This window comes from Typha angustifolia, chromosome 11, assembly GCF_048772165.1.
Source record: "Typha angustifolia cultivar Huaian chromosome 11, ASM4877216v1, whole genome shotgun sequence".
Taxonomy (NCBI): Eukaryota; Viridiplantae; Streptophyta; class Magnoliopsida; order Poales; family Typhaceae; genus Typha; species Typha angustifolia.
In genome coordinates this window covers 508148-530269 of record NC_133249.1, presented here as the reverse complement: position 1 = coordinate 530269, position 22122 = coordinate 508148, and the positions used below count along the sequence as shown (strand labels likewise).

Sequence of the window (22122 nt, the reverse complement as noted above, 5' to 3'; positions counted from 1 at the left end):
CGTACAACTCTAGTCGGTATCTTCCAATTTTTTCTTGGGCGATGTATTATGGAGAATAATTTTATACGCATCGCGGTGAAATTGTCGTCGAAGTTTCTCATTGGTTTATGTTGTTGGGCCATCATGGTGCACCAATCATTCTGCCAGCCCACTCGGAACACGTGAAACGCCACATAGCATGGGATCAGAAGAAGACAATACGATTGGCCATGGGTCATGGGCCCCTCATTAGAGTTTAAATTCAAATTCCAGATGTGTCTACATTTCTCTGAGAGAGGGAAACCGGAATCACATCACAATCCCTTCCAAACTTCAACAGTGACAGTTAAAACATAATGAACATTATGATGCCGTGTTATATAATATGCCCCAAAAGATTATTTTGATTAAATGATCCCAGATTACTGAAGAGGCAAATGTTTCTTCCATGAGTTGGACTTGGATAGCCGGACAAGTTGAGGATAATTATGACTATTTTTTATCCTATGATTAAGATAATAATGGGCTATAATTTGATATGATATGATTTGATTTGGTTACAGAAGACCTATATAGATGATAAATTGTACTAGATTTAAAATTTAATATTTAATAATAATAATAATAATAATAAGCTTACGGAAAAAAAAGAAGAAGAAAAGAAATGTGCTACGAAATAAAATTATCTCTTTACCAGATCAGAAGGCAAAGCATTCGGCGCTGTCCATTCCACGCTGGTCCCGTTTGGTTTGCCTTCGAATCGAAGGCCCCCCTCGATTCCGCTCCTCCGCCTCCCGCCTCCGCTTCTCCTCCATCTCCCACGAGAACAATATCGCAGCGCAAAACGAGACGGTGACCGTAGGCTTATTCTCCTCCGCTTCACCTCGGGTGCTCCGCCTTCCATGTTGGGGAAACCGCTCTCCGGCAAGGGCAACGCCCCCGGTGGTGGCGGCGGCGGCAGCGACCATGGAGATGCCCGTTTCCTCCATGACATCGAAACCCTGAGTAAAGCCCTTTCCCTCGACCCCAAGAACCGCCGCCGCCGGGCCCTTCCCTCCTCTTCCTCCGGCGATCGCGTACTCTCCGCTGGCCGATCTCGCCTCGTCCCTGATCCGAAGCTCAAATCGAAGAAAAGCTCGTCTTCATCGTCTTCCTCGTCATCCTTTTGGAAGTCTCTCAAGTCCCTCTCCCACATCGGTCAACGCCGCCACGACTGCCTCTTCTCCCTCCACGTCCACTCCATCGAGGGCCTCCCCCCCGCACTCGCCAGCGCCGCCTTGACCGTCCACTGGCGGCGCTCCGCCGACCCCGCCGCCGCCGCATCGGCCACCTGTGCCGTCCACGCCTTCCACGGCGTTGTTAAGTTCGATGAGACCCTCACCTACCGCTCCTCCGTCTACACCCGCGGCGGCGGGTCCCACCAGACCGGTGGCGCTGTCAAGTACGAGCCCAGGCAGTTCACGATCTACGCCACGGTAGCCAGCTCCCCTACCCTCGACCTCGGGAAGCATCACGTGGACCTCTCCCGGCTTCTGCCGCTCTCCATCGCTGATCTCGAGGCAGACGGGGATGAGCAGGAAATCGGGAAGTGGAGCACCAGCTTCCGGCTCTCCGGGAAGGCAAGGGGCGCGAAGCTCAGTGTAAGCTTCGGGTTCTCCTTGGTGAAGGAGAAGAAGATTTCCGAGATTTTGAACGTTAAGCCGGCCGGACGGGTGGATAGACAGGGATCTTTGTCGCGAATTCTCGATCGCACTCGCTCCGTGGAGGATGTGAAGGTGCTTCATGAAGTCTTGCCAAGCTCGAAATCAGATGCTTCCGTTTTGGCGAACATAGACAGGAAATCAGAGTGTGATGATAAGGAAGATGACTCGAAGGCTGAATTGAAAGCTTGCAAATCGCAGGAACAGGTTGAAGCAAATGTGGAGTCCCCTGAATCAAAGCACTGCACATCGTCGGTGCCTGTCAAAGGTGGAAATTTAGAGAATGATTGTGCCGAAGCAGAATTTAGCGTCATTGAGCAGGGAATTGAGATTGCATCGAAGGATCAAGAAGAGGTCAACCCTGGAACGGTGGATAATGTGGTTGTTAACAAGGAGGAAGTTGGCGTCAAGATTGATGAGCCAGTGAAAGAGGATTCTTGTGCTGACCCTGAGTTGGAAAAGAGAAGCTTGTTAGCTGCAGAACCAGTGATTGAGGATTTAGATTCTGTGTTTCATAGCCTATCTGTTCTTGAACCAGAGGAGTTTGAGTCTCCAAAGATTGAAGATAATCTGTCTAAGTTTGTGAGTTATGCTGATACCAAATCTAGTTATAAGTCTGCAAGTTCGAAGAGCAAGTCTTGTAGCTTGGATGCCGAGAATGTTGCCAGTGAATTCTTGAACATGCTTGGTATAGAGCATAGCCCATTTGGCGTAAGCTCTGAAAGTGATCCAGAGTCACCTAGGGAGCGGTTATGGAAACAATTCGAGAAGGAATCTTTAGCCTCTGGTAGTGGTATCTTTGGTCTGGACTATGGAGGCGAAATGGAAGAACCTAATTTTGGGGACTTTGCAGAGGATTTTGATCTCTCATCGATTGTTCATGAAGTTGAGGCGGAGCTTCAGAAAGAAAGTCAGGAATTGAACAGCATGACAAGGGCTAAATTGCTGGAAGATGCAGAGACGGAAGCTCTGATGCGTGAATGGGGTCTAAATGAGAAGGCCTTCCAATGCTCCCCACCTGGGAGCAGGAGTGGATTTGGTAGTCCAATTAATCTTCCACCTGAGGAACCACTGGAGTTGCCCCCTCTTGGTGAGGGCTTGGGTCCATTTGTTCAGACAAAGGATGGGGGATTCCTGCGGTCGATGAATCCATCTCTCTTTAGGAACACAAAGAACGACGGAAGTTTGGTCATGCAGGTTTCTAGTCCCATTGTAGTTCCTGCAGAAATGGGTTCTGGGATCATGGATATATTGCAGCGTTTGGCTTCAGTTGGAATTGAAAAGCTATCAATGCAAGCAAGCAAACTTATGCCCTTGGAAGAGATCACTGGGAAAACAGTGCAGCAGATAGCCTGGGATGCTGCACCAGCTCTGGAGTCATGTGAGAGGTCTGAGAATTTTCTTCTCTAGTTCCCTTTATTAAATTTTACTATATTCCTCTCTGAAATTCACTTCCTATTTTCTTTTGTTAAAATTTCTCTTCTTTCATTTATGCAGGCTGGACTTATTGCAACATCATATTTCGGACACACTAGCGGAGTTTAATCACAATGGTTCTGGTAAGAGGAGGAAAGGTAAAGGTTTGGATTTAGCTTCTTCAAGTGGTAGGGAGCCTGCATCAGAGTATGTCTCACTAGATGATCTTGCTCCATTAGCTATGGACAAGATTGAAGCCCTTTCCATTGAGGGGCTGAGAATACAATCTGGTATGTCCAATGAAGAGGCACCTTCGAACATCACTGCTCAATCCATTGGGGAAATCTCAGCTCTGGAAGGCAAAGGGGCCAAGAATAACTGGTCTCTAGGTTTAGAGGGAACTGCAGGGTTGCAGCTCTTGGATGTTAAAGACAATGGAGATGATGTTGATGGGTTGATGGGCTTGTCTATAACTCTGGATGAGTGGATGAGGCTTGATTCTGGAATAGTCGATGAAGAAGATCAGTTCAGTGATCGAACTTCAAAGATTCTTGCAGCCCATCATGCTAATTCTATGGACTTAAACAGTGAGAGTTGGAAGGGAGAGAAAAGGGGAGGTAAGAAGTCTGGTAGAAGGTGGGGTATGTTGGGTAATAACTTTACAGTTGCTCTAATGGTCCAGCTACGAGATCCTCTACGCAACTATGAGCCAGTTGGAACACCAATGCTTTCTCTAATTCAAGTAGAGCGTGTTTTCATTCCCCCTAAACCCAAGATATATGGTACTGTTTCAGAAAAAGGAAACAGTGAACAAAATGAAGAGTCTGAGACTGAAACTAAGCCATTGGTAAAGGAAGAGAAGAATGAGGAAGAAGATGCAATTCCTCAGTTTAAAATTACAGAAGTGCATGTTGCTGGTTTAAAGAGTGAACCTGGCAAGAAAAAGCTCTGGGGTAATCCTGTGCAGCAACAATCTGGTTCTAGGTGGTTGCTTGCTAGTGGAATGGGTAAAAGTAATAAACATCCTTTTATGAAATCAAAAGCAGTCACGAAATCTTCTCAAGCAACGACAACAACAACAGTGCAGCCAGGAGAGACTCTGTGGAGCATCTCATCGCGTGTTCATGGCACAGGCTCCAAATGGAAAGACCTAGCAGCTCTCAACCCTCATATACGGAATCCAAATGTCATTTTCCCAAATGAAACTATTAGGTTGCGTTGAGGCGGTTTGAGTATATAATCTAGCATTGTGATATATACTTCACTCTGGTGAAAAGTTTGGATTCAGAAACATAGAATATATCAAAATGAGTTGTGGAGCTCATCATAGTTACTATGGTGGGGGAAATTTCTTTCATTGTAAGGAGAAGGTGAATGGAACTCATAGTGTGGTTTTTTTTCCTTTATTACTTCGACTGCTTCTCTAAGATCTCAAATTAAAAGTAGTTGGTGGATGTTTTTGTCTTTATAGAAAAGAAGTGTGTATTTTTCTCTGCATTTTGGGCTGTCTCAAGTATAATAGTCCATTTCTGTACTTCCAGTATTTTTTTTTTTGGAACCCTGTATACTTATTTTTACTCAGATGTGGAAGTTCTGCTGTGGAAAAATAGTTTTCTCCAGCTGCCCTATAAGTGGATTCTTTCATCTCACCATTTTCTATGGTAGGGACTACCCTCTGTGTTTATCAAGAACATCAGAAACTGATTGTTGTAACTGTTGCTGTTCACTTGTTCTAGTTATTTCTTGTTGATGACACTTGAGGATTTTGCTAGAACAGGAATGATCTAGTTTGGTGCTCTTGATCAGTTTGGTTTTCTGATTAATGTTGGGGGGAGCCCATTTGCCACATTGGGCGTGAATCCTGATGCTCCATAACTTGTATCATGTTTGTGCATTCCTTAGTTCCAAGGCAGCTCCATCTGTAGTGATAAACAAGGCAGCTCCATCTGTAGTGATAATTGCTCTCTCTTGCTAATTTCTGTTTGTTTTTTTCTGCACATTTAAAGCGGTTCTAGTTTGTAACAACTAATAAAGACAGAAGTCTTCATCTTCGGCCATGGATCTATTCAAACATTAGGAAAGGAATCATTTGGGAAAAAATTTAATAATAATGCTGATTGTCAGATGTGATAGCAGAAAAATTTTAGGAAAAGAGAAACCAGAATAGCAATAGGATCAATACTATAACAGCTGCAGATTCAACACGATAGCGATATTTACAACTCGTTTTTAACAGGTACATATATGGTAGAAGCTAGTGACACACAAATGTTTGACTTGATAATCTCTCCTGGTAGATCTATTTACACCGGTCTATTACAGCAAACATACTCGAAATCAATGCTTTGATCAAACATTGATGATATTGAAGGAGAACTTTGATAGCAGATGCGGAATTCCAGATATAATTGGACCATATACCTACAAAGTGTAATAGCTAAATGAATTAGCATGATCAGCCATGAATCTGGTAGCAAAAGAGTTAGTAGCTTTTATCAACATTTTACACCTCTGCATTGTCATGAATCTGGCACAAGGGCACAGCAAGCATCTTCAAGTTTTTTGGCACAACAAATTGCCTGGACATTGGCAGCCTAACCAAGAAAAGTTTTACGCATTCCTGAAAAGAAAAGAAAAAAAGAAGAAAAATTAAAAACTTGAATTACAAATATTAATTACTAAGAAAGATATTTGCTGATATGCCGATGTACCTTTGGTCTGCGCGTATTAGGTGGCAGATATGGAAATGGTAATGTTTCAAACTCCGACTTCCACCACATTCCGATGCACTGCCCTATCTAAATATCATGAAAGAAATATCCCCAAGTGATTTTAACATACTGGCAGTGAGAAAAAGCTAAAATTCTGTTGAACTTACACACAAATGCTACACATGTTCATAGCAGTTGGAATTTCCATTGGATTGAAGATAGATATGGACACTCTTCCTAAAGTATATCTCAAGCCTACCTGCCAGTCATCATGGACTCCATTGTCATCAAGGGATAGCTTTCTTGAAAGCTTGCGTCTCAATCCATCAATATCTAAAAAGAATTCCACATTGATCTTTCCTTAGTTTGAAATGCCCATAATTCAAATATGGCTTCTTCATTTTTCACTTTTATCAGCGCAGGAAATCCTTAATAGCTTTTCAATCTCACAGGCTTGGTTATTAATCTTAAATACATTCAATGTACTAGATGCAAATATAAGTAAGACAAATATCAATTTTAATAGATAAACAAAATATGAAGAAGTACAGAAGATCAGACTGGGTTTGATGGAGAAATAAGCTGAACAAGTTACGATAATTGCTTGACCTATTGAAAGCCTTCAGGGTGCTTTAGACCTAATGAAGATATCGACACAATGTTCTGATTATGGACAAGATATACAATTGGAAACACAGATTAAAGGATCAAGGCCACTTGCTAGTGTGTTATTCGATCAAATCATCGCATAGGTTATTGCAAAACATTGTTATATGACATGAAATATCCTGAAATTCTAGCATTCCTGAATCTAAAGTCTAACTTTAAACAATAGTCTACTCAGGATTCTTAGATAAAGCAGTCGCAAACACCTCATTAGAAGTTGAGATAACATGTTACTTCCTTCTAATCATATTATGTTATATAACAAAAAAAAAAAAAATCATCACAAACCTCGTTCACCAGGTCTTAAACGGCCTCCTGGGAGCTTAAAGTACGAGTTCTTTACTTGCAACAATAGCACATGTGGTTGCTGAAACAATTCAACCTGTTTCAAGAAACTATTATATTTATATCTGGCATCCCATAATTCAGCCATATCGAGACTTCAATAGAACATGTTTCATAAAATTTGAATAGCATTAGTCTGGTAACCACAGAAAGGAATTACAAACATTAAGAAAGAGATGCTTTAAAGGTATATTCTAAAAGGCTGCAATGAATATCAAATCATGAAGAAAACATAAAATTGAGAACCAACAAGATGCACATGTAGGTGGTAAAACGATGATATCTAAAGATTAATAATGTGGAGGTAGTTTTGACCGTATCCCGCTACTAATAGTATCACATTTCTATTTCATCAGAAAATACAAACTCATGACTATAGTAATCAGAATTTTCTTCTAAAAGAATCATATGTTATAGCACTCTTGAGATCCCTATCAGATTCATCACTGGTGTTTGATCTTAACAACAATCATTTCAGGATTAATCAAACTAAATCCTTAAACTTCAAAACTTCTAAAAGCTTCAGTTACATAGATCATGCCATTTGCACCTATTACTTCCCCAATACAAAACTGTGCAACCTCTAGCATGATGTACTCTTGATATTTGAAAAAAGACACAGATGAACACTTAAAAACGCTACCCACCACCATCAAACCGAGTAAAATAATCAATGGTAAAACCTAATTAAGCAAAGTCACGGAGACCTCTATTTAAGGGACCAATTTCGAAAAGTATATCATTTCCTTACGAATTACCCAAATTATGATCTTACATGAGAAAGAAATATGAAAAAAAAACGTAACCTTTACTATAAAGAGAAGAGCACATGAGTGCAGAATAAAAGAACAACGAAGAGAAGAACGAACCAGGAGAACGCCCTCGACGCAAGTCCTCAACCCATGTGCCGCAAAGCTGGTCAACCCAGCCGACGAGCCAGAAAATCAAAATACGCAATGTAAATGTTTGAAGAAATGCCCCAAAGAAAAGATCAAAGATCAAAAGAGAGAGCAAGAGAGCGGCACACAACAGAGAAGATGGTATACTTGGATTTGAAGCGCTGAATTCTTTCCGCCAACGTCTCATCCTTGTCCGGGACCGCATCTTTGGAGCCGAAGTAGTAGCAACTAAGTGGGTATATGTCGACCACGCTGGATTCATCGTTCTCGATCTCCATCTCACTCAGAATTATTACTACCAACAGCAGCAGCAAGCAGCAGAGTTTGGGATTAGGAAGAGGGATTGTTTTTGATAATTTCTTCTTCCCTGTGAGTCGGCGGATATGTGATGGCGTGGCGAATTCTAAAAAAAAGAAAAGAAAAGCTAAATTATATATTTATCCAATTTCTGCAGAAAGAATAACCGAATCTTATTAGCTTTGTGATAGGATATGGTATACGAACAAAAAAGGGGTAAGCAAATAACAACCGTCTACAATCATCGATGATGGAAGATATGGACTATAGTGAAGCATGCACACCATTAATAATATTGATCAGGAGCTGAGAGTCTATCTCGATCAATCCGTAAGTGAGCGAATACAAACCAAAGCCTCATGAAGTCCCACAACTTGAGCGACAATCGAGGAAGAATAATCTCCGCAATACTATCTGCTATAATCAAGGAGCCTAGTGGAGAGCGTAAGATGAAGCCCGCCCTACTAGACTCATTGGGACCTGAATATGAACAGTTAGTGTTAAGTTTGAGGAAGCTTGATGGGTGGGCTCCTAATAAAATTTTAAAAAAAAAAAACGGAGGCTAGAGGGGGTTTGTTAGCTTCAGTGGTGCTAATTGCTCAAAATACTCATAGGCTAATAACATGCTTCTCTCCCGTATGATCTTCAGCTTTTTTTTCTTTCTTTCCTTCTTTTGCAGAGTTAAAAGGGAAGGTTATTTAGATAGTTCCATATTTTCCACAGTAAATCAAAAATTACCGTAAGAACAAGATTTTGATTTTGGGCTGACAGCAAAGCTTTCTCAGTGAGCTAAGACTCCTCAACCCAATTAGGATTTAGTTGCCTAATAGGCTAGAGGTCATCGAGAGCACTCCGTAAGGTCTGAGCGAATGAGCACGTGAAAAACAAATATAGCTGAACTCGATCTCTCTCCCACATATGGGGCAATCCTTATTGGAACTCAATCCCATTCGACTCAACATGAGTCTAGTTGGGAGTATGTTCCAACAGAATTTCTAGAGAAATTTTTTAATTTTCATGAGAACACTCTGGCTTTCAAAGAGCCTTCCAACCCTTCCATGGTGGCAGAGGGGGTTACTCTATGCACATGATAATAAGCCGATTTGGCTGTAGCTTGGCCCAGGGGCTTTTTTTTTTTTTTTTTCAAATATGCTATTTAGAATATTTAATTAGTAGAAAAGGATAAAAAAAAAGAAGAAGAAGAATATTGTAGTCAAGTATACCGCCTATAGTAAATTCCTGCATCCGGGATGCAGGCGATCCCCTTCGCCCCCAAATCAACGAATTAGAAGGTTAGGAAAACGTCGTTCTCTTCTCCAAAGAAAGAACGCATCCGCACCCAGAAAGCTCTCTTCCTCCTCTGCTGCCATCCTTGAACGCACGTTTCCTCTCTACTGCATAAAATATCTCCCGAGATTTCTAAATCCATCTATAATATCTCGTGGGTAAGTTTTTCCGACCAATCTTTGGGTTTAGGCTGCGAATTTTGCGGATTTTGGAAGCTTAATTTGATTTATTCGGTAAGAAAAGTAGCCCAATTTTAAATCCATATTTATAAGGTGTTATTGCATATTGTGTAGTCAAATTATTGTTGGTTTTTTTTTTCCTGAATTGATATGATGTAGTCTTTCGCAGTGTAATTGTTGTTTTTCCTGGCCTAGTTGTATTGAATCATGGTAATTTGATGATCAATGACCAAATTGAGTTTGATTTTATTTTGGTACCTGGTTTTTAACTTTTTTTTTTTATTCGTCATTCAGAAAAAGAATAGGTGTACCTGGATGTAATGGTTATTCCTGCAATGTTGTCTCCAATGTCAAGTGACCTTCATATTTTGTATCTGAGAGTATATGATGTGAGAAGATATCTTCATCTAGTTAAACCCTGATTTATTGCAAATTAGAGTGTGTTGCTTTTGAAGAATAAATTTGGCAGGAAAATGATGCATTAGAAGATAAATCAAGTGACCTTGGTAAGCTGTGATGGATAATATCTTGCTTCATACTATCTGTTATGTGAAGATTTTTATGGCTTCCTTTATAAGGGTATTACATGCATTAAGTCTGGAGAATAGCTTATGGTTGATCCTCTACTGAAGCCACTGACAATGGCCATGTTGTATAGTCAGATTTCTGGAGGCTGCTGGTGGATCAAGGACTTCAATATAATCAGCTATACTATACATGGAGCAAGGTAGCTTCTTTTTTCTCATCTTTATTTTCCTTTCTTTCTCTTAACTGTTGTAACTATAATTGCAAACTTTTTAACTTTATTTGCCTATTATTTTTCATTTTTAACATGCGTAAGTTGGCTGTTGCACCTTACTTGATGATCTGACTTTGGATATTACTTTTGAATGTAACTTCAAGCATCAGATATTGGTTCTCAACCTTCAAATCTTGGTTTATGTAGGACATAGTAACCTTCTCATTTTGACTCAAATCAGAGACAGACAGCTATAATTGTTCTTATAAGTAAACTCAAAGATTGTTTAAGAATTTGAGAAAGAGTGGTTCTTCTTTTAGTCATTACCTGTCTTATCATAAACTATCATTTAAAAGAGCTAAGTTAAAGAAACATGTGGAATGAGTAGAGGAGATTTTGGCTTTGTGGATGGTGGAAAATCTTTGATGAGTGCAATGCCCATGATCATTTTATGAATTCAGTTCGCCAGATTTTTCATGAATGGCTCACTGATTTTCATACTAGAACCTGTCAAGCAACTGAGGAGTTGACTCCTAATATATATCCTCCCATTAAACCTATCTACCAAAACAAACCAAGTTTAGACAAGAAGGATATTCCTGTAATGCAGTCACAGCTCGAATGTATTCTGCTTTTTTCAAAAGAGTGAGGGACCTCTTCTTCCACTCCTCGTGGAATAAAATTTCATCCGTTTCTTTAATGGATCTTTTCTCTGATAGATGCTCATGATTAGATGCGACAGCATTTTCTTTTCCCTTTCTTTGTTTCTTCAAAGAGACCAAAACCGCTTTGATTTCATCTGGGAAATCCTATGGTGTCTCTCAATAAATGTTTGCATGTAAATTGTCTGTCTTACATGCCTCGACACATTCAGGGAACTCTCTTGGGGTTAAGGGTGGTAACGGAAGGTATACGCTGTTAAGAGATGATGCCGCGGTGAGTCACGGGATGTATGACAAGCGCCTCCCTTGTTTTGGTTGTGGAGTAGGATGGTTTTGGTGAGTATGCCACTGCTCCTTTTTCTTCCCTCTCCCCTTTTGCACTGTAATATGCTAATGTCATTTTTTTTTCCAGTTTCCTTGTAGGATTTTTGTGCCCTTTGTTTTGGTTTTATGCTACAGTTTTGTACTTCTGCAATTACTATCGCAAGGATCCTAGAGAACGGGCTGGTCTTGCAGCATCTGCAATAGCAGTAAATCATAACAACTTCTGATGCACTTCTTAATTGGTATACCTTTCCATGAAGTTAAAGTAATCTTAATTTTCCTTTTCTTTTTTTTGCAGGCGTTGACATGTGCAGTTGCTGCCTTCATTATAATGATTGCCCTCTTGGTTTAGTTCGAGATAAAGTCTCATCAAAGGCAAAGTCTGATGCCGGATTCAAATACTTACAGAACCCATAGTCAATTATCAGTAGAAGTATATGCTGTGTTCCTTTGATATATTGCAAGTTTTCTTTTTAAAACTATCACCAATCAGTTCATAATGGTTGGTACTTTCTTGTGTAACAATCTGTTCATAATGGTTACGAGTATAAGCATCTGTTCATGCTTTACGGAGTTTACTTATATTGCAGTCGTTGGTATGTCTCATCTTCCTGGCTTGGCTGCATCCGTGGTTACAATAGAAATGCAGGAAGCGTCACAGAAAGGACAGTTTGAGATCTACACATCCAATTCGATGTGAAAAGGATAAAATTATATTTTCATTCAAAACTGCAAATAGGATTGTATCCAAACAAATGCAAGCGCCACTATTGAGACGATGGCAAGGGAAAATGACATTAATAGCCGCTTGCTGTTCTTTACCACATTCCATACACAAAAACAAAGAAGAGGAAAAAAAATGCTCTCCTCTTCTACCAATCCTCGAGATTTTCTCAGGCACGACGCCTCCTGCTGGATTATATCGCCTCCTGCAAGCCAAAAAAGAAAAAAAAAAAAACGCCCCCTCAATAAAATAATTCGCTTAAGCTCGAGTGCATGGAGCAGCATATAGTCCTTTTATAATATTATAATAATCTCAGTTAGCTTTCTAAGCTGATTCGGATTAAGTAGAGAACCGTAAGAAAACAAGAAAACTTTCCAATGTGAAGCTAGCAAGTTTAATTGAGATATTACTATGATTCAAAACAATAAATTTGATGAATGACTGCATGGAGTAAAAATCCAACATTTGTCGAGCGTCTCAGGTGCTACAGATATCAGGATTCTTCACCCTTGGCCACCAACGTAATGCGCTTGTTATCAATAGCAAACTGAGAACTCGAATTTATCTGCAACAAGTAGTTAATCAACTTCTAACAATTAACAAGGAAAGAAAATACTACATGAATGTCCTTTGATTACCAATACCTTGTCCATCAACTTGGCAAGAAGCTGATCTTCATTTTCAATTACACCAGAATCCTTTAGTGCCTTGATAACAAGTTTCTGCAACTTTTTTAACTTCATAACTCTATCTGGATTCTGCCAATAACAATAATTGAACAAATAACCATCTAGAAATAATTAAAATGCAGTAGATGTAACTACTCTATAGCATAGAGCCTATGATTCTTAAAATGTAGTTCTTCTACAAAGCATGCTTACCGATTTCAAGGGTCGAACTGATAACTTTCTTCCATCTAGATTAAATTAAAATGCAGTAGATGTAACTACTCTATAGTATAGAGCCTAGATTCTTAAAATGAAGTTCTTCTACAGAGCATGCTTACCGACTTCAAGGTCGAACTGATAACTTTCTTCCACTTGATTTTCTGCTTCGAAGCTTCCTTACCATCAGGATCTACATTTCCTAAATCTTCACAACCTACAAGCTTCTTTTTCTTCGGTTTACACTGTGGTCCTTCTGGTTTTCCTGCTTGTATCACTTCCCCATTCACTATTTCAGACGTATAAGTTTCCTGCATATTTCTCTGGAGCTCCTTAACAGGTGCATTATCTTCTCTCTTTCTTTTTGTCAAACTGTCTTTTTTAGCAGTGTCATTTGTTGTATCTCTCTCATCAGATTCAGCACCTTTCTTAAAACCATTTGCTTCAACTGATTCAGGCATTGGGACATCACCAGATATTCCTTTCTCACTTGTAGTTACTTCTCCCACATTAGATTGTTTCTGAGCAGCATGGAAAGCCCGTGCTTTTGCTCTGTGCTTCTTACCATCAGCATGAAGCAGCAAAGTTTGCTTGCTAGTAGTGTTTGTATTACAAAGACTGTAAGGACAAATTAAACAGCAGAAAAAATTGGTTAGGGAGGAACCTTTGGCATAAAGGATCTAAATAAGAACAGATATAGAAATATACAGTAAATTGACAGGTAGGAAGACTATATGACCACAAGAGATTTACAAAGTCAAGGATGTTATAATATGTCGAAGAACACTTCTTTTCCCTGATTCAAGGCTAACAAAGTTACAATTGACAGCGACAATCCAAACTATGACGATGAAGGCACTTGAACATATTAACTCTTTATCAAAATCAGCATAATTGATCATCTAATCTCTTTATCTTCATCATAAATAATTGTAAGAGATAATATCCATCTTACCTACAGAACCAGGGAGGATGTGAAGATAAACCGACATATACATCGACATCTGCATTATGTTTAGGCTTATCAGGCTTAGCTTGTGCAGTACTTGGAGCTCTACCTTGACCCTTGGGACCATATTTTTCCTGAATATACACAATGTAATAGAACAACTGAGATAGAAAAGGCAACAAACACTGCAGAAGAAGATAATGTACAAAAGGGAAAAATGAAAAGAAAGAAGAAAGCATCCTGAATTCCAGATTCATTCCAAAACACTTCAAAAGTACATCAGATAAGAGGAATACTGCAGACTCAAAAGATACACAAGATAGTGAAGAATACACCATAAGTTCCCGACTCTCTCTAGTCCAATCACTGGAAACACGACAAATAATTTGCAAGCAGCTTCATTAACAGCCATACTACAGAACATTGAAATGTATGGAAGCTGACGCAAGACCTAACAAGAGAGGATGTGGTGACTCTAGAAGACTGATGCTGCTGTCATTGTGCCGTCTCTATGTTCAGTATAGAAAACCTATTTTGGCTGTTGCTATATGAATTGTTTGGGCGTGTGCTCTGTTGTTAGTAGTTGATATTATGTTACTGTTTGATAGATCCTTTGGTTATCTTGTTATGGTGGTGAACTGATGTTGGACATTAGGGTGTTTGTTTTTGTTAGAAGTCGGTAGCAGGGCCTGATGGATAGTCCATTTTTTGTAACAGGTTTTCTTGTTTCAGATTTTGTGGTGTATCTAGGCGGCTGATCACCACTAATTAAGTTTCAATAAAACAGGGGCTGTTGCCTGATTTGTCAAAAAAAAAAAATATATGTACAATTTTGATTAACTTTGACAGTGTCTGTATATAGATATAAAAGTACATTTCAAAATCAAAGAAAGATGAGACAAGATTGTAAATGTAATTTGCCCTCCAATCACAACTCATTGTGCAGAAACACACTCCAAAATACGAACCTACAACCTCACCTAGAGGATTAGGTTCCATAAATCCATTTCCAATCATCGGGTAAGACCCGCCAAATTCTCTAATACCTGCGCCAACTGGCCAATGATCTCCAAGGAGACAGCTTTCTTAGCTTTCTCTCTACAACTACTAGATATGAACCAAAACAAAGTCAATCACTAGTTAACGCAACTCAGAACAAAGAAGCCAAAATGAACGAGTTACTCGTACGTATTCACATCCCGCAAAATTGAGGTGGAATAGATTAAAGATATAGAAATAGAGAAGAGGATATGATCACTAACCGCTTCCGAGATGCACTGCGTGTGGCTCTGGACGCTCTCTTGATTGAACATCTCCCCGCAGTCGATGCATGAGAGCTGTAGAAGAAGAATAGAATGAGGATTAGTTTCCAAACAGAGGAATCGAGATCAGGATTGGCCAACAGTATTTGAACTCAAAAGGAGAGACCTTGTAAGCGGAGCAGACTCGGAAATGGTTGGGGAGCTTAGGCTTCCTTAAGTTCTCGCCACAGTCTTCGCACTGGAACCACACCATTCTCTCTCTCTCTCTCTCTCTCTCTCTCTCTCTCTCTCTCCAGGAGACGAGTGAAGCGGCGGTGATTGGGAGAAAGTTTAGGGTTTTGAAACGAAAGAGACGACTTGGGACTCAGGCTTAAGTCGGAGTTCAGGTGTTCTCGCGTAAGAAGCTTCTGGATTTGTAACTCCAAATTGGTCTCCAATTTTTTTTATAAATAAATTAAAAAGATTAACAATGAATTATTATTATTTTTTTAATCAAGATACACCATTCTCATAAAATCCAGACAGGTACCCGAGATTGGATTATTAACACTTGTTTTTGTGCATTTTTAAGATAAAATTAACTCAGTAGCTTGTTGGGGCTTTTACAATTTAATTATATACACTCCATTAAAATAGAAAAATATATATTTATTTAACTTTATATGTTAAATTGAAAAACTAAATATAATTAAATTGCAAACCCTCAGTTACATGCTCATACTTCTCTTTTGAATTCATTTTAACACCTAGAGAAAACATAAAGGCTGCAGAAATGAAATGCCATAATATTTTCTTGATTCTAAACTTTAAGAAGAAGCTACCACAGAAATAAAAGGAGTATTGAAGATGGCATTACATTAATTCTTCCCTCCAGTTCTGCAAAGTACAAGCTGAAATATACAATTTCAGTACATGACCCCAATGAAATTATAAGATTATGGCCTACTGCAATAGAAACATAAGCCCTAGTATGAACTAGAATGTATAGTATAAACTTAGTAGAACCCTTCTAAGACTCTTAAGACTCAAATGACGAGAAGGGAAAAAACAAAGAAAAAAAAGATGAAGGTATAAAACTACTATTAAATTTGAGTCCATACATTATATGGCTTTCCTAAACCAGATAATAATCAAATGAAGTCCAAACCGCCCAGTTAGGATTTGGTCTTGAACTTTCTTTGCGCTTTCAGGTCAACCACAATGACGGTGATATTGTCCTTGCTACCCTTCTGGATAGCAAGCTTTGACAGGTATTCTGCAGCTGCTTGAGCAGCAGGATCAGTGAATTCACCTCTTTGGGTGGAGGAAGATGTAATGCCATTCTTTTTGTGCCATAGTAGGATCCGTTTGCGGGCCGCATCACAGACCTCTTCATTCGACATGACATCCCACAGGCCGTCGCTTGCTAGAATTAGGCATTCATCTTCTTTCGCACGAGAAACTATTGTTACTTCTGGTACTGGGATAATCCATGGTTTTAAGTACTTGTCCCCTGCAAGTAAATCACTTAGAATAAAGCTGCATATCTATAGGGTAAGAATCAATATATATATATATATATATTGGGAAAAAAAAAGAAGAAACAACAAAATATATGCTTCTTACCCATAGAAGTTTCAGATATAACTATATAAGCCAGTAGCATCTTTCATACATATACATGGCATGTTAGAACTTAAAAGTACAAGTGTTCTAAGTAGAATTTTGATAATTAGAAGTTCAGCAGATAATTATGATAATGTTGTATCACATATAACATAACAACCTGATGCAAATATTAACAAATAAATTATCTACATGAATGCTAACAATAAAATCAGACAATATAATCATTACAATAGGAGTTTGGCAGCCAGACACCACCTCTTTTCTGTAACATTTTATTGTGCATGCGTCCTAGCACAATATGAAATTTGTTGATTCAATTTCAAATCTAGTTAATATAGCTAATCGAAGCATAAATATCCAGGTAACTGACCAAGAAAATAATCTTGAATTACTGAAGACGATACCCTTAGTAGTCCCCCTAATGTGATGCAACTGACAGAGTAAACAGATGCAAGCAAATTTGAAAGCGGCGCAGTCTCAGCGATTCGGGAATGAGTTTTACTGATAGAACTATCTCTATAGATATATCAAATATCAGTCTATGTATAGATCAGTACCCGATCATTCTTTTGTTCCAGGAATAACTTTCCAATCCTCTTGCAATCTGGCACTAAATGTATAGCGAAGAGCTGAGCAGATGTGGAAGAATATCGAAGTAGAAATCACGGCTTGCACAAAAACACCATCCTAGAATTTCATGACATGGAGGGCAGAGAACAAACAGAGTGAGGTTGGGAATCATTAGGAACACATAAGCTAGTTCCAAAGAAATGATTACCACTGCATCAAGGCAAATTTGGATCCAATCTTGTTGAGTGTTGACATGTTGCTGAAAGACGAGGAAGACAATACCTATATTGTAGGCTAAATTGAGATACTAGCCTACATATACTTCTTCATTTAACTGTTATTAACAAGTTGAAGATGGACCAGCTTCAACTAATAAAAGACCAAAGGGACAAGCTTCCTATGCAACGCGATTCCCTTCATTTCCCAGATACAAGAACACATTAGAGCTTAAGAAGTGCAATAGGTCACTCATATATGAAATTACATCTTTAATGTCTCAGCTCATGAACCAACAGCTTCTCTGCATGACAACGTCATCAACTAAACCATTTGTCAAAATGTTAGCGAGGACTTCTTTTGCAAAACCTGAACCTAAACCTGAGAAAGGAGGTTAAGTAGCTTGAAAGCTTAGCATAAATCGTTTGTCTACCATTCACATTATCTTTAAAAAAATAACTGATTACTTCAATTTATGATGGTTGATTCAAATCTGATGCAGACTCGAAGGAAAAGAATGGGTGAAACAGAGATGTGGAAGAGCCTGCAAAGTAGATAGTTGTAAACAAAGGAAGAAATTCCTGATGGCCTAAAGGATCTCCCTGTGCCATTAAGGTGCTGATGTTGACCCACACTATAAGTTTGGCTCAAATTCACTAATGATAATAAATCCTACTCCTAATAGGATTTGTGTTATTGAATCCCAATACCAGGTTTGCTATCCAATTGAAAAGTGGACATATGAAGTACAGTAGACCTCAGAAAAATGAAAGGCTCACAACATTTAATTGCAGAAATACTAAATACTCAAAAGGGATATCTGCTGTTTTATTGACAAAAAGATTGTATCATGAATCGTTATAATTACTTAATTAGTAGATCAAGTTTATGAGTTCTGGTAATAGTGCAGTGTTTATACAAGCACCTTAAGCGCACCGCTGCACTAGTAAAGATTATGGTCCAAATTTCAGGAAACTAGAAGGGTAAATGTACTATGTTGTTGAGTTGGAAAAAGTACTTCTCAGGAAAGATTTCAGACTTGTAGATCAAAATAACAGCCTAACAACCATGAGACACCAGTAGCAAGACAAGACTGTCTAGGTACACTTGTCGGTGAAACTATGGTAGAGCACATCAGGAAGCATAAGAGGCCTGATTCTTCGCAGGTAAAGAACAGACTGGGAGAACATCCATATGCAAGAGATTGGTCAGTAGGAAATGTACATGGCTTAGAACACATACAACTTCCCTCAGATCTATAGTATCTAATTCGAAAAAATTAAAGTTCCTTCAGAGTTCAAACAAAACTAGCAGGCAGATATTGCCGATGGAATCTTAAATCACACAAGCTCTTCCCTTTTCATTGAGGATGTTTTCTATATCATGTTACTGTATCAATTCAGTTCAAACTATAAACTAATGATTCTGAAAGGGGTATTTTAGTATCATATTGCATTGTTAACTGGTTGGATTTGGAAGACATTCTTAAGACAGAAATTAGGTGGAAATTACCACATAATACGGCACCAACGAATTTCCTTGAAATTTTGCTGGATTCATATATGGAAAACTCCAGTGAATGAACATAGTCTGCTTTTCAAGAATTCAACATACCCAATGCAAATCCTGAACATAAATGCAAATGATGATATACTCTGCTTTCCTTACAAGGGACCTATCACAACCAGCATCTACTATCGCTAGTACTTTGTTTGAATTTCTTCAGAGTTTTATATGTAGATCTACACTTCAGGAAATAGCAGAAGACCTGAAATGTTAAATGGAGCTATTCAAGAAGGTGACTTCATACACATTAGCTGCCTGTGGGTAGTATCTATTTCTTTTCTTTTTTTTAAAAAAAAATATGTAGAACGTGGAAGCAATATGAGACAAGACCAAATGCAAATAAAAGAAATATGCATACCAATTGCACGTGACATAGCAAGAACACCAAATACACGGTATCCATTCCATTGTATGACCTTGCCACCTTCAGCTTCAATCCTTGAATATTCATCCTCCCTATTTGGCTGAAGCAAAACAAGAGAAATTGATTAACAATTTCCTATTTCTTCACCTATAAGATGCTACTATTATTAGAAATGCAGGCAGCCTTACTTTATGATCTACAGATAGAGGAACTGGTTGTTTGCCACGACAAAGTACTGCCCGTGAATCTCCACAGTTTGCAATTATGATGTGTGAAGAACAAATGACAGCAACAACAGCTGTTGATCCCACAGTCTCTGGGGCAACTGGTTCTACTGGTGCCTCTTTAATAACTTCAGAGGTTTCACCAGTGCTTTCAGCATTCACTCTGCTTGCTTTCCCTCCAATCTCATTGTCGACCTTCTGAAAGCAATCAATAAAAGCTCTTTCCCACTGCTTATCTAGATCAACAACTTTTGTCCCTCCAAAACCTTCAGTTATGTTAGTTAACTCTTCAATCAGTGCCAGATGAACTCTATCACGGCAGTAGTTAGCCACCTGAAATTATGAAAGAAGAAATATGTATCAGACAATCATCATAAGAGAAGAACAAATATATCTGAGCATCCAGGCTTAGGCAAAAGAAGGTACCTGTGCACCACCATGGCCATCATAGACCCCAAAGAAATGGGCAGGCACCTGAAATGAACTCGGTTCCACCCCATCAATGCATTCATTAGTAAGCATTCGAAGTGGGATACCAGAAAACCAAGGCACCGCGACAACTGCATCTTCCATCTCTGGCCTTCGACCACAAATGGAATTGTAACCCCAAAGGGGCACGTAATCCGTCAAGAATACACTCCGCCCTCCACCACCCTGACTCTCTTTAATTGTCCGCCCAGCCACAGAAGGTACCATGATACCAGAATCAAGCACGTCATCAGTCAGCGGATGAACATCCAACCCGACAAAAGTAGGCGCAGCCACAATCTTAACACTAATACTACCAGAAGAATCTACAGCGCTGAACTCGTACGCCATATCGGAATTTAAGAACTCCTCAACAGCGCTGCTGATGCTGCTGCAATCACTGACGACTGAGCAAAGACTCCCTGCAGACAATTCAGGTCTAATGGAGATTGTGTCCTCATTATCACTTTCAGGTATCACCCGGACTTCGATTTCACCTCCATCCCGCACCCCATTTCCTCCCTCCATGGCTACCACCACCACTTCAACTTCCTCGAGTGCAGAGGACAAATTCGCACTAGAAGCAGCAGTCATCGCCATCGGATCAGGCAAAAAGGTCATGGTATCCGTTAGGAGCTTAAGGCAAGTGATCTCCATCGATTCGTCGCAGAGCAAATTGCCAACCCTAAACGGCAAAGCAACTGAAGGTGCCATGGCCATATCCTCCATCAGTTTCCCCTCAGGAGGGGTCATCACAGCCAAAACAATTGCTTACCCTAAATGGCAAACCAGCTGTCACAGTAGCCGTCGACCCAACTAAGTCACATATCCTAATCGCCGCCGCCAATTCCAGCCTCCTTCACGGCCCTTAGTCGCTCCCAAAGGGTTGATGAGCTCTGCAGATGACTTTGGCAGAAGTACACCACTGATCCAGATCTGAAAGCTTTCCCTTTATAGAAGAAGAAAATTTTGAAAATCTTTGGTGGGTTAGTCCGCAAGTAGCAATCCTACACTAACTCTAATTACTTGCCCTCCCTCAACATGGCAGCAAACAGGGAGGAAGGAGAGATTGAGAGAAATACCGATTGATCTAATTACGTCATGCAAACAATATTACCAAACTTATTGTCTAAAGATTGAGCCAAAAAAAAAAAAAAATTATTTAGGCATAGTGGCATAGTATCAGGGTCAAAAGACAAAAAAGAGGAAACCTTTATCTTATAAACTCCTAAGGAGAAGAAGAAGAAGAAAAGAGACGGTTTCAGGGAATCATAGTTAAAAACCACCAAAGAAATGGGAGAGGCCTTTTCCCCATCAAGGTTCCCTGGAACGAAAGGAAACCATGAGAGCCTCTATATTAATCTATTAACAGGAAAATGAAAATAATAATAAAGATAGAAGGGGAATTTGGTTAAGGTTTTCTGAAGCTTTCCTTTACATGCTTATCAGCTGTCACAGCGAATAGTAGGAGAAGGGAGAGACTGGAGAAGAAGAGAGAAGAAAGGAAGAGAAAGGCGACTCCTGTTTAGTCCTCTCCCTTTCACATAGTTGTGTGTTGTTGTTTGTATTTTTCTAGTATCCTAGAGAAAAAGGAGAGGGGGGAAGGGAAGGAGAAGGAAAAAAGTAACTCCCACTCGAAGGTATTGGTACTGGGAATAGGAGATGGTAGTACAAAGCGCAGAGAGAGAGGGAGGGAGAGAGGAGCACTCTTCTATTTCACTTTTGGTGGGGACTGGCGAACTGATGGGAAGATCGGAGGAGAGGGAGGAGAGAGAAGAGCAGGGGACAGGTGTCGTCCGTGGATAGCACCAGAGCGGCTAAGGATTAGCTGTCTCCTTCCAAATACGTCCTTGGCTGCTTGTTGAACACGTTTCGCTCGTAGTGGGACCGACAAAGACACTAGGAATGATCCGTCGACACGTAGCGAGAAGGCGATGTACGATGCGGAGAGGCGCCATTACGTCGATTGAGGACCGTCTCGCCAATAGATAAGAGAGAAGGCGTTGGCGTAGACGTAGGCGTGTCGAATTGACGAGGAAGAGAGAATATTGAATATTGAGACGGTTACGTGGACTCTCCACTG

At 39.7% G+C, this 22122-nt stretch overlaps 5 protein-coding genes across 14 annotated transcripts; 2 read left to right on the top strand and 3 right to left on the bottom strand.

Annotated features, from left to right (window-relative positions):
• Nucleotides 1-673: 673 nt before the first annotated feature.
• LOC140770742 (protein PLASTID MOVEMENT IMPAIRED 1-RELATED 1) lies at nt 674-4592 on the top strand. The gene is made up of 2 exons (XM_073112002.1): nt 674-3067; nt 3177-4592. The coding sequence occupies exons 1-2, from the start codon at nt 882-884 to the stop codon at nt 4315-4317; spliced, it is 3327 nt and encodes a 1108-aa protein (XP_072968103.1). The 5' UTR covers nt 674-881; the 3' UTR covers nt 4318-4592.
• Nucleotides 4593-5256: 664 nt separating this feature from the next.
• LOC140770278 (pre-mRNA cleavage factor Im 25 kDa subunit 1-like) lies at nt 5257-8437 on the bottom strand. The gene is made up of 8 exons (XM_073111376.1): nt 8246-8437; nt 7864-8119; nt 7687-7732; nt 6761-6854; nt 6066-6139; nt 5807-5893; nt 5605-5715; nt 5257-5516 (listed from the first exon to the last, which is right to left on the bottom strand). The coding sequence occupies exons 1-8, from the start codon at nt 8298-8300 to the stop codon at nt 5445-5447; spliced, it is 795 nt and encodes a 264-aa protein (XP_072967477.1). The 5' UTR covers nt 8301-8437; the 3' UTR covers nt 5257-5444.
• An 866-nt stretch (nt 8438-9303) lies between these two features.
• Nucleotides 9304-11766, top strand: LOC140770303 (uncharacterized). 4 transcript variants are annotated; one of them, XM_073111430.1, is made up of 5 exons: nt 9304-9458; nt 10142-10206; nt 11093-11216; nt 11293-11410; nt 11503-11766. In XM_073111430.1, exons 2-5 carry the CDS (start codon nt 10197-10199, stop codon nt 11554-11556), a joined length of 306 nt encoding a protein of 101 aa, XP_072967531.1. In that variant the 5' UTR covers nt 9304-9458; nt 10142-10196; the 3' UTR covers nt 11557-11766. The 4 variants fall into 4 exon arrangements, with proteins under 4 accessions (XP_072967531.1, XP_072967532.1, XP_072967535.1 ...); XM_073111431.1 differs by having other exon boundaries at nt 9305-9458; nt 10138-10206; XM_073111434.1 differs by having other exon boundaries at nt 9352-9533; nt 10138-10206.
• A 139-nt stretch (nt 11767-11905) lies between these two features.
• LOC140771379 (uncharacterized) lies at nt 11906-15410 on the bottom strand. 3 transcript variants are annotated; one of them, XR_012106154.1, is made up of 7 exons: nt 15190-15410; nt 15024-15098; nt 13768-13895; nt 12935-13430; nt 12573-12686; nt 12339-12493; nt 11906-12133 (listed from the first exon to the last, which is right to left on the bottom strand). XR_012106154.1 is itself a non-coding variant. In XM_073112895.1 (7 exons), exons 1-6 carry the CDS (start codon nt 15274-15276, stop codon nt 12422-12424), a joined length of 972 nt encoding a protein of 323 aa, XP_072968996.1. In that variant the 5' UTR covers nt 15277-15410; the 3' UTR covers nt 11906-12133; nt 12392-12421. The 3 variants fall into 3 exon arrangements, 2 of the variants coding, with proteins under 2 accessions (XP_072968996.1, XP_072968995.1); XM_073112895.1 differs by having other exon boundaries at nt 12392-12493; XM_073112894.1 differs by lacking the exon at nt 11906-12133 and having other exon boundaries at nt 12182-12493; nt 15190-15409.
• A 451-nt stretch (nt 15411-15861) lies between these two features.
• LOC140771337 (probable protein phosphatase 2C 6) lies at nt 15862-21770 on the bottom strand. Of its 5 annotated transcripts, none has more exons than XR_012106150.1 (5): nt 19998-21770; nt 19536-19904; nt 19342-19447; nt 17189-17318; nt 16375-16515 (listed from the first exon to the last, which is right to left on the bottom strand). XR_012106150.1 is itself a non-coding variant. In XM_073112830.1 (4 exons), the coding sequence occupies exons 1-4, from the start codon at nt 20790-20792 to the stop codon at nt 16178-16180; spliced, it is 1608 nt and encodes a 535-aa protein (XP_072968931.1). In that variant the 5' UTR covers nt 20793-21765; the 3' UTR covers nt 15862-16177. The 5 variants fall into 5 exon arrangements, 3 of the variants coding, with proteins under 3 accessions (XP_072968931.1, XP_072968933.1, XP_072968932.1); XR_012106151.1 differs by lacking the exon at nt 16375-16515 and adding an exon at nt 17410-17615 and having other exon boundaries at nt 19998-21769; XM_073112830.1 differs by lacking the exon at nt 17189-17318 and having other exon boundaries at nt 15862-16515; nt 19998-21765.
• Between the last annotated feature and the right edge of the window lie 352 nt (nt 21771-22122).